At 40.7% G+C, this 15318-nt stretch overlaps 1 protein-coding gene across 1 annotated transcript in view; it reads left to right on the top strand.

Annotated features, from left to right (window-relative positions):
• The first annotated feature begins 5690 nt into the window (after nucleotides 1–5690).
• The window catches only part of LOC122811266 (5-hydroxytryptamine receptor 7-like), a 683025-nt gene continuing 673397 nt past the window's right edge, over nucleotides 5691–15318 (top strand). Inside the window, exon 1 of the mRNA XM_044082995.1 lies at nucleotides 5691–6881. Within this exon, the coding sequence (XP_043938930.1) occupies nucleotides 6403–6881 (479 nt within the window). The 5' untranslated portion in view covers nucleotides 5691–6402. The remainder of the gene's footprint in view (nucleotides 6882–15318) is intronic.

Here is a 15318-nt window from a genome sequence, read left to right as displayed (position 1 = left end):
ATATGTGTGTATGTGTATGTATATATATGTATGTGTGTGTGTAGATATATATATATATATATATATATATATACATATACACACACACACACACACAAGCAAGGTATTTCTAATGCCAAATAATACAGTTTATTTCAAGCACCAAACAGGAAATTATCAAGGCTTAAAATGGCCTGCAAAGGCAGCTAACCTAGTACTTACCAGTGAACCTAGAAACCTATATGGCCCACACTAAGTTGGAAGGGTTTCTAATGATTTAGTTGCAAAGTAAAGGCTATTGGAAAACCTTTCGACCTGTATGCAGTGGCAAATAATTAATTTCTGCCTTTGCCAAGTAATTTAAGAAATGAAGGCACAATAGTGAGGTTTTGTGTATCCCATGATCTTAAGGGGCGTCTGGAGAAGCATGCTGCACTGGTGTTATGTGTTCAGCAGGCAGTAAGGCCTCACAGTGATGTCATGTGAACTTGAACAGCATGCTGGGAACTACACATTCACAGAGTATTGGCAAATGGAGGTGGAAGCTGTAGCTAGATATCTGGTGCTTGTCCTTCACAAAGTGATGATTCAAAGTCAGTACTATTGTCCTTAGGGCAGCAATTTCTACTCCAGAGGCAGGGGCTACTGTGAAACAGATTGTGTCTGTGTCTTGGACTGTTTCAGTATATCAAAAGGAAGGTAAAGGCTTAGTTAATGGTGAGAATGAGAAGGAAAGGGTGTGGGACCAATTTACCTAAAAGAATTTCCAACATTGAGCTGAGTGGGGGGCTATTATTAAAAAAAAATGACACAATGCATCATGCTGCCATAATGAGTGGACAGGTTGTTGAGGGTGCATGGAAGGAGGGTTCAGTTGTAAATGTTTGATGGCAGAAAAGAAAGGCCAACATGAGAGGCACCATTACTTGATGGGTATGATGACAGCTGAAATGGCCATCATCAGAATATTACCCACACTGGAAGGGCTAACATGTAATTCTTACATGGGCCTGGTTGCGGCAGAGTGAGGCTGACATCTAAGTATTTCTCTCCCCCTCTCTCTCTCTGTTTTTGTTCATGTTGGACCCAGTCTATATGGTCATACTGTGTGATAAAGTGATGTGAAGGCTGTGAAGGACTGATACTGGTAGTAATGAATGACAGAGGTGCTACAGGACAGAGCAATGGTACTGAAAGGGTTTATTAACTTTGGAATGACGACTCATGGTTTTGTCTAAGGAGGTGCTCATGTAAGCCCAGCTGTATTTATGGAGAGGAGTGGGCAGTATTTGCTGGTTGTAGAAGCTGGTATAGCTGGTGTTGGAAATGAATAAGGGAGATATGGGGTGATTGGGGGGTTACTTAGTGGGATACGTTAAAGGTGGCATGGCAGGAATGAATTATGGGACAAAACTGGGGAGGGAGAAAAGGATTACAGGATAAGGTAAGGGGGTGAAGGAAATTAAGGAGACTGTGGGGGACTTTAAGGAGGCATACTTTTCAAAATCTCTGAGGCATATTCAGTAGAGGTGGGAACAATTAAAGGAGCAGGCAGAATCCCAGATAAAAATGGGGCTTCAAATAAGGGGGGGGTAGGTGGTGGGCAAAGTGAGAGATGAGGAGAAAATTGTTGGTGTTTTGGTGGTTAGGAAGCGGAAATCATGGGTTAGGTGGATTCTGGGGTCATGGGGAGACACAAGTGTAAGCACTGCAGTTATTTGGAAGTTGCCCATTTTATGGCAGCTTACATCATAAGATATAGTTAAGAGTGTGTACTCTGGTGACTAAGAGAGAAGCAAGTTGAATGAACAAGAGCAGGAAAATTATCAGGGGAAAACCGAAATGGGGAAGCAACGGTGGCAGTAATGTGTAGGAGGAAAGGCACAGCAGGGGGCTGGATGGCTTCCCTGTGGATTACTATATAATGCTGGGATGGATATTTAATGAGGTGTTAGAGACAGAGAAGAGTTAGCAGATTTAATGAAGGAAGTGGTTTCGACTGGACTGTCTAAAGAGAAAAGAGCTGATAAAGATCAGACTAATATTCATTCAGTTTCACTTTGTGATGCTGATGTCCAGGCATTGCCTAGAGTTTTAGCAGTTCATTGCAAAGTCTGTTACCAAAGAGAACAGAGGCTTTCCAGATGGATGTCATTGTCAGGAAAAATGGGAACACTCAGTGATGTATTTGATAAGGCATGTGGTTACCAGTCAAGGTAGAGTCATAGATAGTTATGAAGTTTGCAGTCCATGGGACCATTGAGAAGCCTAGCCCAAATTCCAGGTTACCCCCAAGCACTGTCTGATTAAGAACTTACTCAAGGTCATCCTGTAGGCAAATGAGGGCTAAGGGAATCGAACACTGCACCACAGGAACTAGACTCACAGCCTTAACCTTCTGCACCAAATGACATAGCACAGATTCCAAAAATGTATGGCATATTTGTTTGTAGCAGGAGGAGAGCTTGTACTGTTAAGGGGGGGGGGGTGAATACAGGAGTTGCTACAGAGTTACAGACATGCCAGATTTTGGCAGAGTAAATATAGCAAAGACTGAAGGGAGCAGAAAATAAGTATTTCTTGGGGGCCAGGTGAGAAGAGAAGGAAGGGATAAGATTGTATTTATTTAACATCCATTGACCTGGAAAGTCTGACTAGGACAGAGCCTATTTTCAGTGAAGGCCCGAGGGAGAAAAGCTCCAAACACATGGTTTTGGAATGTGGGAGGAAACCGGAGTACCCAGAGGAAATGGATGCAAACACAGGGAGGACATGCAGACTTTGCACAGAAGACACCCCAGCTGAGAATCAAACCAGAGAACCACTTGTGAGGTGACAACATTAACTGCTGCACCACTGCACTGCTCATGGGCAACGTGGTTCCAAACGATAGATAGTTCTGACAGGGAGGTTTGTAGTCATCTTGGGGGAGTTATTGGTTGGTGTGGAGAATGCTAAAATACAATGTATAGTGCAGGGGGCTTGTATGATTGTTGGGTAAAATGAAGGAGTAGAAATGCAAGGGTTTAGTTACAGTAGCTGATCTTTAATGAGGAACAGGGACGCAATGTTTTTGAAGAATTTCAAGAAGTTGGGGAACAATTTGATCTGCGGGTAGAGATTTGTTGATGTTAATGTGATTTGGGGGATGGGTAAGGAAAAGGGATAAAGGAGGGAGGTGAATGGAAGGTAGAGGTAGATAAAGGATTTCATCAAGAAAAGGGAGAATAGGGTACAAATAATGTCTGCGAGGACGTGGGATGATGTGTGTTTGGCAAATAGCATGAGGTAAGGCTAGTATATGATCAGCAGGTGCCATTGTTACAGTGATTATAGAGGGCTCTGGAAGCATTAAAAGAAGAGAGGTACTGGGAGGTAACATCTTGGTAGCGATAGGGTTGGGGGACATGGATAATCAACATATGTGGAGCTATGGTTGCAAAGCAAGAGAGCTGTGGATGTTATTAGTGCATTTTATGAAGAAACTTTATGTGTGGATATGGAAAATTTGTGTCTGTTCTACCAGTTTGGAGTGGAAAAGGGGGATCAAACATTAAGGACTGCAAGACAGAACTGAAATACAGTTTGTAGCCAGCATATAGACAAGGAATGAAGGAGGCTGGATGAATGCCGGGTATAAATAGTGGAGTTAGATGGGTCAGAAAACTGAGTAAGGACATGACAGAAGGAAAGTTAGGTGCCTTGTTATAAGAAAACTGGGTTTTATGTAGATGGAGCAGTGCAGAGAAGAGGGATTTGTGGGGGAGGTAATGTGACTCTGGTGTTAGTAACTGAGTAATTATGGATATATGATAATGTTTGTTCTCATTGACATGGTGTATTATATGGCACAGGGGCTTTACATTTCTTTATATATTTTTTTAACAAGTGGATTCATGTAGGTTCTTCTTGCTTAATATTTGTGTTATCGGTCTTTGTTGTTTTGTTTTCTGCTAGTGATGTTGAATGTATACTCTATTATATATTATTGTTAACCTAATAAATATAATACGTTGAAAAAGTAAAAGAATGTTTTATTGGTACGATGCTATAATCCTCTTCTGTAAAAAAATGGAATTGTTTAATTTTGTGTTGTTGTTAGCTGATATTCTGTATAAAATATCTAAAAAGAAGTCACACTCAAGTGATACCCACCTCCACTGGTACAACTCTGCATGTTTGTAAGATGACATTTATTTTTTTAAAAGGGAAGTAAATAGTGTGGGAAGAAATAGCCAGGGAATTGTTATGGCTAGGCTTGTATAGACCCTAGGGCTGATAGCCTAGTACCAACCTATGAGATTTTAGAATAATTATAACAACGGTAGTTTGCTGTAGTGTTTTGAGACATTGGGTCCCCATGATGTCTTTTCTTTCTTTCATTTTTCTGGATTTGGTAGCTTTTCTCAGTTGACGGACTTGTGACCTAAAATTTCATGGAGCAATGACTGAATAAGGGCCTTCATACCCCACATTTGACAAGGGTATGTTGAGGACAGTTTTTACTGGACACTATTATTTTGCTCACACTCTGGACAGGGCAGGTGATTTTACACCCAGTTTGTTGCTGTACTGTGTAAGAATGTGAAACTTTTTTTTCCTGCCATCAGGGACGGGTGCATTGTCATATAACTTTCATGAGAGAGCAGAGTAGATCAGAAGCCACTGACAGAATTTTAAAAAAATCGGAAGTCATTACATAGACCATTTGGGGCTTTTATGTGGCTCAGTAAGTACACTTTGCTGTAGCTTGACCACATTTCCGGTTTTACAAGACTCTTAAGTCCTAATCTGGACAGAGGTGCCTGTGAGTACTGAACAAGGGAGCTTGAAAGTGCAAATGTTCTGATATTTTAGAAGAGTATTGTCTGTCTTTCCTCCAGCTACTGAAAAATCGTGATACTGAACACCATAGTATCATATGAAACAAATAGAGACAATCAAGAATTCGACAAAATAATTAATTTTAATAGCTCTTTGCAATGACTGACTCCATCGTTTGCCCTGCAAAACCCAGGGCTTTGTAAGGCAAGTCTCACTCTTAAAATAGACGAAAATGTGGCAAAAACACCGCAATTTAGAAAGTCTACGTCTACTACAATACACGCAGCTCTGTGCCTGAAGTGGAAGACAGGTGATCATTGGAAAACCATCTGCCAGTGAGTCAGAAGTCATTTGTATAACAACACACACATGCAACGCCGGATGCAGAATAACGATATTCTAAAATCTAAGGTTCTGACATACTCTGAGACCCTCCCCCAACAAACCCCCACACACAAAACCTACAGTCCGGTACATACTCACCGTGTACTCAAAGAAATAACGACGAAGATGATGATAAAATAAATGACACGCAGCCCCTGTGTTCTCGTCGTTTCTGTAATGTGTAGGAATAGGTGTAAACTTCTTAAAACACGTTATATATTACGCATTTTGATGTTTTGTCTGAATAACTAGAAAATTAGAAAAAAATGTAGCTTTTAACTTACTTTATGACGAATCTGATACACTTGCCGACGTAGTCATATAATGCAATCCCCTCCACCGAGCAACAACAGATTAAGTGAAAAAAAACTTTTTTTTAATTATTAATAAGCTACCCGAATTATTTTACAAAAGTCTCAGCACAACTGGCCACTAGAGGGAGACACTACATGCCTTGCCACATTGTGCTTCTTGAAGGATTCTTAACCAGTGCAAAGTAACACTTCAGAGACAGATGAGAGGACCACAGCAGCGTCAGGGGAGCAGCTGGTGAGGGGCATCCAGAAGCTGCCCATGTCTGCCTGTTTTCCTGTCTTGGGTACACACTTGTTTTCCAGTGCAAAGTAACACTTCAGAGACAGGTGAGAGGAGTACAGCAGCATCAGGGGAGCAGCCGGTGAAGGGCACACTGAAGCTCCCCAGTTCTGTTTTCCTCTCTTGGGCACACATTTGTTTTCCATGGCACAAGTTCTTAACAGTGGCAATTCAATACTTTTTAGACCCTTTCTCTTTCAAAGTGCCCTTATCTACGACTGTTCTACAGAGAGATCTTCATTTGGAGAGCCTTTAAGTAGGACAGGACCTCACCTACGTCGTGGGAGCCCACATGACAAAGATTAAAAGGACAAGTGTCAGCATATTGTGCGCATTCCTCAACGTGGCAACAAAGAGACCCATACCTGAAAAATAGCATTTCATAGGAAATATTTCATCAGTCCTTGTCACCCTTTTGTAAGTCACAGTCAAGTGATGTGTTTTTCGCGCAACCTGACGGATTTTTTAAAGGATAAGCCTACACTTTTGACCTCACCTAAATAAGCACTTTGCTCACTCTGCACCTCATCTCTTCTGGAGGCAAAGGAAGACGAGGGCATAAAAATCAACAGGAATGGGACAGAGGCTACTGGTACCCCCGCAGAGGTAGCCCTGACCCACATGATGCTCGCCAGCTCTTGGGAGCTGCCACGGGGCCACCGTGATAGATTGGAGGAGGTGGCTACAGCGATCTGGGCTACCACTAGCCCAGTGGGAACGAGCAGTGGGTTAAACAGCAGTGGGTCAGGTGGACCACAGTGTGGTGGGGAGCACAATGGCAGCGGTCTCAGTTTAGTGGGAGAAGTATTAATTGGGCTGGTGTTGACCCTGATCACGGCGGGGACGGTGATGGGTAACTCTTTGGTTATCATCTCTGTAAGTGTGGTGAAGAAGCTGCGTCAGCCGTCCAACTATCTGCTCGTGTCGCTGGCCGTGGCTGATCTCTCGGTAGCACTGGCCGTCATGCCTTTCGTGATTGTCACTGATCTAACCGGAGGCAAATGGCTCTTCGGACAGGTCTTCTGCACGCTCTTCATTGCCATGGATGTCATGTGCTGCACTGCTTCCATCATGACCCTTTGTGTAATCAGCGTGGACAGGTGAGTCTAGCTGTCTCTGGACAGGTAAGAGATTCCTATTTATTTTGGACAAGTCAAGGTGGTTTTGCTCAGTAATTTACGTAAGTCAAACTCTGTATTAAATCCAGGTTGTAGGAATGTGTCTGTGTTTTGGGTAAAGTAAACGCCAGAATGTTTTCCATGCATCTCCAGTCACTTCTTGTGAGTAAATGTGCCCAAGTGTGCGCAGCTACTATATGTAGTTTTTATATTACTTCCACTATCTGAGAATGACCTAGAGGTGAATGCAGTCGAGCAATAACGTTATTTTGTTCACTTTATTACCGCATATCTTTAAATAATGTGATCTTGAGCCCAACGAGGTGGCTAGCTACCTGAATACTGGTAATTATCTCAGTTTGTGTGTGCTGAGGAGGTAGGCAGGTGTCTGTCCAACAGTGTGCAGCTTGGGTTTTGACATAACTGATACGGCATGCCTGTTACTGGGATTTAATATGTGTCAAAGAGGCAGTGGTTGTTCTGTGGAGGGGGTAGTGGCTTTCTAATGTAGGAGACCTCGAAAGGTATTTCATTTGTCACTTTTATAAAATGAGCTTGACTGCACTCAGGACAGGTGAATCAACACTTCGTGTTTCTCAAAGTTGGGAGAATGAAATGTCTTTGTCCTTTCACTTGTGGAGATGGGTGACTATTCAGTGGAACAAGATGCAGTCCTGTAACTGTGTGTGTGTAGGTGTGTGACTCCCCGGCAGGTGTGTAAAATGCGCACAGCCTTTCTAGCTGCTGTGCACAATCACTGGGCATTAATGGACCCCCCCCATTTGTGTAGCTCCATAACCTGCATCCGTCCTAAGTGCACAACAATAATGAACAAATGGACACACACATCTCAAAGTAAAAACCTTCAAGTTGTCAAAACGCAAAGCATGCAGATGGAAAACCCAAGGCGAATTTATCCTTCATAATCCCTCAACAAAGTCAAGATAACCACGTTGGCTCTTAAGAATAAAAGATTTATGCCAGTAAAAATACTACCTTTAGTAATGTGTACAGAAGTTTTTCTTATGAGCGTTCTTTTTTTCATCCCACTCGTAACCAGCACAATTACTTGTCTGGTGGATCTCGTTTAGGATTCTGTGGCATGCTGCTCTGGTTTTATATTTCGTTCCTAGGTAGACACAGCTTGTTAAGGAATGAAGTGAAGCTAGAAAGCTGATAGTATACACCTCGTAAGTCTTAACGTTACGGTAAGAGGTGCTTATATCCCGAGGTTTGATTCTTGGAATTTCCTTTAGTTTCTGCTTGCAAGCTTGACACGTCTAAGCTAAGCCACTGGATCATTCGGGGGGGGGGGGTGCATTTTATCCACCTATTAAATAAATATGGAATTATCTTTGGTACTTAAGTATTAATGCAACCAGAAAGCAGTATCTAATATGGCAAACAGTTTCACTGTTCGGTATCCTAACAACTATTATGCATTCATTGTACTCTATCCAGAATGACTTCAGGTAGAGACGCTAATACGTAGTATTGTTATGGAATTATTGTGAAGTCAGTTGGATACATAAACATCTCAAATATATTACAGTTAGTCCCGAAACAATAAGAAGCTTTCATGATATTAAAGTAACCAAACACAGATAAACATAAATGCCATACGGTATAAAGTTCATCATTTATACTTGGAAGACGTTAACAGCGTCTTCCTTCTTGCGTTCGTAAGGACCATATTATGTTCCATTTTGAAATCCCTTTTTCCCCTATATATTTTTTTTAATATATATTTTCATTATTTGACTTCATTGTTAAAATAAACATTGTATATTGTTAATGAGTTTTATATTGCAGCCCATCAATTGATGTTTTTCCACTTGCAAACTTTGTGACTCTAAAAGTCACTTACACAGACAATCACAGTTATTTCTGAATAGAGACATTTGTACTTAGTGGGTTATTCATTTAAAAACAAAAAGCAAGATGCTTGTTTTATGCCTCATGTGGCTTACACCCATAAAACATTACTACTAAATACAGTTTCATTGCATGTCCTCCTTCCTCTTGCTTATTTGTGTGTTTGCTGTGTGGTCTGGTTTCCTCCTTACAGCAGACTTGCTGCATTTGTGGTGTCAGGCTTTTTCATGAAGATTAAAAACTATGCCAAACCCACTGCCTTCTGTCTTTCAGTGAATACATGCCAAGACGTTACAGTCTGGCTTGTGATGCCATAGCTGATATTGGCCAAGCATCTGTGTTTGTTTCATTCTGTCCTTGCATTTCTTTAACACTGGACTCTAGAAATGCATGCAGTCTTATTACAAGCATTATCCCAGCCATAAAGGACATAGATGTAATGTGACCTACTCATAGGTGTAATGTCATCTGCATTTTCTTTTTTTGAGTATTGTACTAGCCATACTTCTAGTTACAATGAGACTAAGGATTTGTATTACTACTCCTAGTTATTACCCTTATTGTTCAGAAATGACAGTCAGTACTGGATCTAATGTAGTTCAGTGTTCATGTTTTTCTCACTTTTATATCAGGTAGCTTAATCCAGGAGTCAGAGTCTGAAAATACTGACTAGCTGGGTAGAAAGTCACAATGCACACCAGAGGCCTCTGCTTAATTCCACTGCATTTTAGCACATTCTGTTGCATTCCAGCACATTCCACTTCTGTATCAAGTAATTGTCAGCTTCAGTATAGTGTGCAAACAGGCACTCTTCACCATGACATAATATAAGAGTCTGACAGTAAACAGGAAGATTTGTAAAAAAAAGAGCCTGCCAATGCGTACAGGCACTTTTCTTCAGAAAGAAATGACAGCATCATTACTACAGTGGTGAGGCATGTCTTTAGATAAGTGACTGTATCATTACTGCTGCAAGGGAGTAAATGCCCTTCTCTATCATCTCACACACGCAGGTCTGATTAAAGACAAATAAGTGCAGCATTACTCATGTTCACACAGATTTTGAAAATTTTGTTGTCTGCTGTAGAATGTATAAGATTCTCTTTGTGTATATAATGAAATATACAGAATAGCATGTCAGCAATCATTTACGGCTAAGCTATTTCTGTTAAAGTTGGCAGAAGTAAAGATACCCAGTACTGGTACATTACATCAGCTTTGTAGTCAGTGGCCTTGTATTCTGCTATTTTTTTATTGTATATGTGGATTTTGTCACCAGAGGAGCTTGCCACTAAGAACTGTAAATCCATAATTACTAAGCCATTATTAAGATGTGCCACACTGTAGAGTAGTTATGTGATGTCATAATAAGCGATACATGTTAAGATACAACAGAGCATGCTCAAACATAACACCGGTATTATTCACCATATCTGGCAAATTTTGTATACGATATAATTATCATTTTATTAGATTCTTGAGCAAAAGATTACAAAGAAAATGTATCTTCCTAAGTAACATTTTTGTCAGGAACAGAATGTATTACCTCAACTCCTTTCTAACTGTGAACAGATGGCTGTTATTATGTTGAATATTGCAGATATGTTGTGTTTGAGGACTTGGAAACACACCTGAGGATGCAGTAATGGTGTGTGCAGGAAAGAATTTTACCTGGTTAGTTGTATTATCAGGGGTGCATAAACTGCTCATGTGTGGCATTAATAGCCTGGGGTCAGAATTCTCCTGGGATGGATCAGGACTAGATGTATGTTGAGGTGTTCTAAATCATCCTCCAGGAGAGAGGGAGGGAGAGGGAAAGAGAGGGAGGGGAGGGGGAAGTGAAGTGACCAAATTAACCAATGGCTGGGGAGAGAGATGTTCAGATTAACCAACAGTTTAGGAGTGAGTGTCTAATTAATCAATGGCTGGAGAGAGATGCTCAGATTAACCAATGGCTTAGGAGTGAGTGAATGAGTGAGTGCCAAATCAAGCAAGCAAGCAATGGCTAAGGAAAGATGTTCAGATCACTGTAGATGCTAATTCTAATGTAACAACTGAGACAACTGGTTCATAGGTAGGTACTAGGCTAGGCCCTATGGCCTATATAAGCCTAGCCAAATGGTAACCTGGCTTTTGCCACCCAAGAAAATTGTTTTCCTGTGTCCCTATCACGCAGAGCCACAGAAGTGATCCCCGGGGTGAATTTCCTATTTCAAATCCAATCATCAAGATTTTTCTTGAAGAGCACTAATGAGGAGGTTTGCTTGATAGAGATAGGCAGTTTGTTCCAGAGTATGGGAAGTCTCTGGGACAGGAATCTATCCCTCCAGCATGTTCTGTTTATTGTGGTGACAAGGTTTAGGTTCCTTGGGCATGTAGCTCGGAGGGATTGGGATTTCTTTAAGTGGAGCATGTCCAACAGCTTTGGGTTTGACATAGCTTTGTATGTTAGGCAGAGATTGCCAATATGTGACAGAGTAAAGCTGGAGTTTTTTGAAACGGTCTGCGTAGGGTATCTGTTTGAGGCTGGTAATCCTCTTTGTGAGGTACTTCTGTGGCCTTTCCAGTTGTTGTAGATGTCTTGTGAGGTACATACCAAAAGGGGCGCTGTACTCTATAATGCGTCTAATGAGTGATGAGCAGAGGGGAACAATGACCTCTTTTTTCCTGGATGAGAAACCTTTTGTGATGAGGTGTGCCACGTAGAAGGATTTCCTGACTACTGTGGTGATGTGATTATCAAAGGAGAGACTACTGCCCACCTGTGTCCCAAGGTCTCTTATTTCACTTTCGGTGTTAAGTAGACTACTGCCTATGTGGTAGTTCATGGGTACAGAGTTTTTACCAAAAGGGATGACAATGCACTTTTTGGCATTGAGCTTGAGGCCATGGCTTTGACACCAGGCATCTGTCTCAGTGAGGCCCTTTTGTTAGGATGTCCACATCGTTAGAAGTTTTGATTATGACTCCTAGTTTGCAGTCATCTGTGAACTTTGTTAACCAAAGACCTTCTGTGTTAGCCTGTACTTCAGAGAAGTAGATACCTGTTCTGTCCATTATATCAATCTGTCATCCACTTGACATGCTCATTTTTATCCCTGCCACCTAACAAAAACACCTCATGGGAACTGAATGAACTAAAAAGTGGTAGCTGAATAGATGGGCAACTTGAGAAGTTTAATACCATAAGTCTCAAAGACCCCATTAAGAAAAGAAAGAAAAACAAACATAGGCATACGCAAGGAGGAAAAAGTGGTTACTTCAAATGCATTTCTCTGCTGTCCTATATTGTACGTGTTTCAGCTGTGATATTATTTGTATACGTCTATGCTTTTTGTTAGTCAAATATGTTTCCAATCACCACTGTCTACAATACTTGAGTACAAAGGCCAGCAATTATGGAAAAATGCTGGACCCAGTGTAAATGCTGTTAGAAAATATCAGCGCTCAAGCAAGCAGTCCTATTCCTAGGTGTGCTTTTTATCTGTGTGCATAATGCAGTGTTATGCTATTTCTTTGTGTGTGTGTGTGTGTGTGTGTGTGTGTATATATATATATATATATATATATATATATATATATATATATATAGTTAACATGCATTAGGGTAAATAGATGCTTTTTCATCAGTTTTGCTTGTTAGGTAAGTTGCCACCCCGTTAACGCCCTGCACCTAACATGTTTTAAAGATTAGGAGTGGGGACTTAAGGGGCATCGTCACCACTTTACAAACATAATTAATGAAAAAGCAGAAAGAATATGTCTGCCCAATATAGTGCGTTGTGTTTTGATTACTGACAAAACAACCATCAGAATCTTTCAAATGATGCAGCAGCTGTCAGATTATATTACTGTCATTATTTTGGAAAGTTAAGCATCACTAAATGAATCCATTGTCCTTCAATTATGCCTAAAACCCTATCATTATGCAAAGGTTGGCTTGTGTCATGCATCAGAGCTGCAGAATGTTTGAGATTTAGACAAAGAAGAAAATAGATGATAAGCATATCATAGAGTGTAAAAAAAAAGGCAAATTGTTATTTAACCAGGAAAAGGTACAGGAAACTGAGGCCTGCTTCCTGTTTCAATATGTAGATGGAATTGCAAAGAGATGCAAAACATACAGCAATGTGGTTGACATGATTTCTGACAGGATGTAGTGGCATGCTTTATAGCAACAAAAACATGCACCGCACTGATGTAAGCAAATTACAAATGACATGCTCACTTTCTGCTAGATCTTGGATAAGTCACAATCTACGTGTGGTTCAGTGAGTCCCCTGCAAAATGAATACACCTGCTGAATCTGCTGGGACAGCCTCATCAACACACTGTAAACATAGGTTAATGTGGAACATAAGTACAAAACACTGGAGAAATTTGCAGAGCTGATGGGAACATTTATGACTGGAACCTATCAGTCTGCCAAATGATTTCTTTCTGAATTACATTTGGTAGACTACTGATGTCTGAAAATGAGTTTCCGTGATCACTGACGTTTTCACTTTATGATACTACAATGTGACTTCAGCATTTGTGTGTATAAGTTCAGTTGTGTGGTGCCCCCCACAGTGGGATGCAGGGGGTTTACTTCTTGAAAAAAAAAACATTGTTTTCTGTTTGGTGAAAGTGTTGTTTGTTTATTAGTTTTCTACCAAAGAGCAGTCAGAAAAAATGCAATTTGCAGATTAATATGAATCCAACTGCACTGAAGATAGAGTGGTTTGATGCTGAGCCATAATGCTTTTTCAAAGTCGGTCTTTGAAAGCTTCTAGCATAACAAAACCAAATCCAGATAATATGACATTAATGCAACTCAGCGTGCAGACACTTAACAGAAATCTGCTCTCCCTACAGGCATTCTTTCCCTAGAATGCATTGATATCTGCATCATCACAGAAATCTGGTTCAAGAATATTGAAAGCACCCCGTCAATGCAAGGTTTCAACACTTAGCCATGCATTCAGACCCAGTGCATAATATGAAGGCACTAATGGTAGCATGGTCTCTGTATTTATCAAACAAAATTTCACCTCTAAACCTGTTAGCTAGATTAATGACCTGGAACACCTCCACAGCCAACACACCATTAAAAAAACCTCATATCATATCACAGCTATGTATAGGACCCAGTCTAATCCCCCACTTAACCCACACCTCCTATCTCACTAGTCTGGATGCTCTAAGCATTCAGCCAAGCACCCTTCTCCCAAAGGACGTCAACTACCCCTCCATCTGCTGAAAACTTGTACATCCCCAAATATGTATGCCCAGAGATTTCTGAATTGTATAAATACAAACTCACATGATCAGCTAATCTGCACCACCACTAAGGAAGACAAAATCCTGGACTTGGTTCTCACCAATATGGGACAGCTCTGTTCCCTACCTATTATAATAGTCTCCCTAGTCAAATTAGACCATAAATAAGTTATACTTACCATAATACTGAAGTCAGAAGCATCCTCCAATAACTTGGTATTCAGAGATATTGCTAAAGCTAATCTAATAAAACTGGGAGGCAACCTGGTGAAATTCAATCTTCTCTTCCACCCTGATGACCCCTGTACAGATGTGAAATCATTCACTGCTCGTTTCTATGCACATGTATGTAAGTAGTTGCATAGTGGCATCTGTCTGCCTTTAAGTAAATACTGTGCTAAATTTAAAACTAAACTTCTAAAGTGGAACCCAGATATAAACTGACTCTGCAATAAAAGGGAAAAGCTCATTGCATGTAAACATAAATGTAACCCTCTAAGTACTAAAAACTCTTGTGAAACTTAACAGAAAGCTACCATCCCAAATCATCCCAAACTAGATAAAATAGTTACCTAGACAAAAGTTATCACAAAGCCTTCTTTAACTATGTTACAAACCTCATAAATAATATTCCAAACTCGGCAGAACTAATAGTAAATGATATTGTGCACTTTAATCCTGAGGACATAGTCAATCTACTACCAGAGATTAATTTAGTCCTAACTTTATCCCCCTTCCCCCCAACATCCAGAGATCAAATACCAGCAAATACATGCCTCCCAAATTTCCAAGAAGCAAGTCATCAAAGCACTATCCAAGGCCAAGAACACTGCTTTTCTGCAGCCTTGATAACACACCAGGATGTCTACTGGCCAGCCTGAAACAGGACTTGGCAAATCCCCTACAGAACGTCTTCAATATCAACTTCCAATCAGGGTTTGTACCAGATGACTGGGGGACTGCAACAGTCATTCTCCTGCACAACGATGGGGCATCAACTGCCCAGGGTAACTAAAGACCAATAAGTCTGTCCAGACTCATCTGTAAGGCTATGGAAAGGGTCATTATGGAACTGATAAATAAGGACATAGGCATACTACAAACTCTTGACCTAACCAGTTTGGTTTTGTCAAGGACAGATCCTACATACTTACTCTGGTCAACATCTTTGAAAAAGTGACAGAAGCAATGGATGAGGGCAAATCTGTACACATCACATCTCTAGACCTCGCAAAGGTGGTCAACACCATCCCCCACTCAGGCATAACTGATAAACTCCCCC

Source organism: Protopterus annectens, chromosome 9.part0 (assembly GCF_019279795.1).
Source record: "Protopterus annectens isolate FY-2018-M chromosome 9.part0, PAN1.0, whole genome shotgun sequence".
NCBI lineage: Eukaryota > Metazoa > Chordata > Ceratodontiformes > Protopteridae > Protopterus > Protopterus annectens.
Note: the sequence above shows the minus strand (reverse complement) of the source record. Positions and strands in the feature narration are given on the sequence as shown.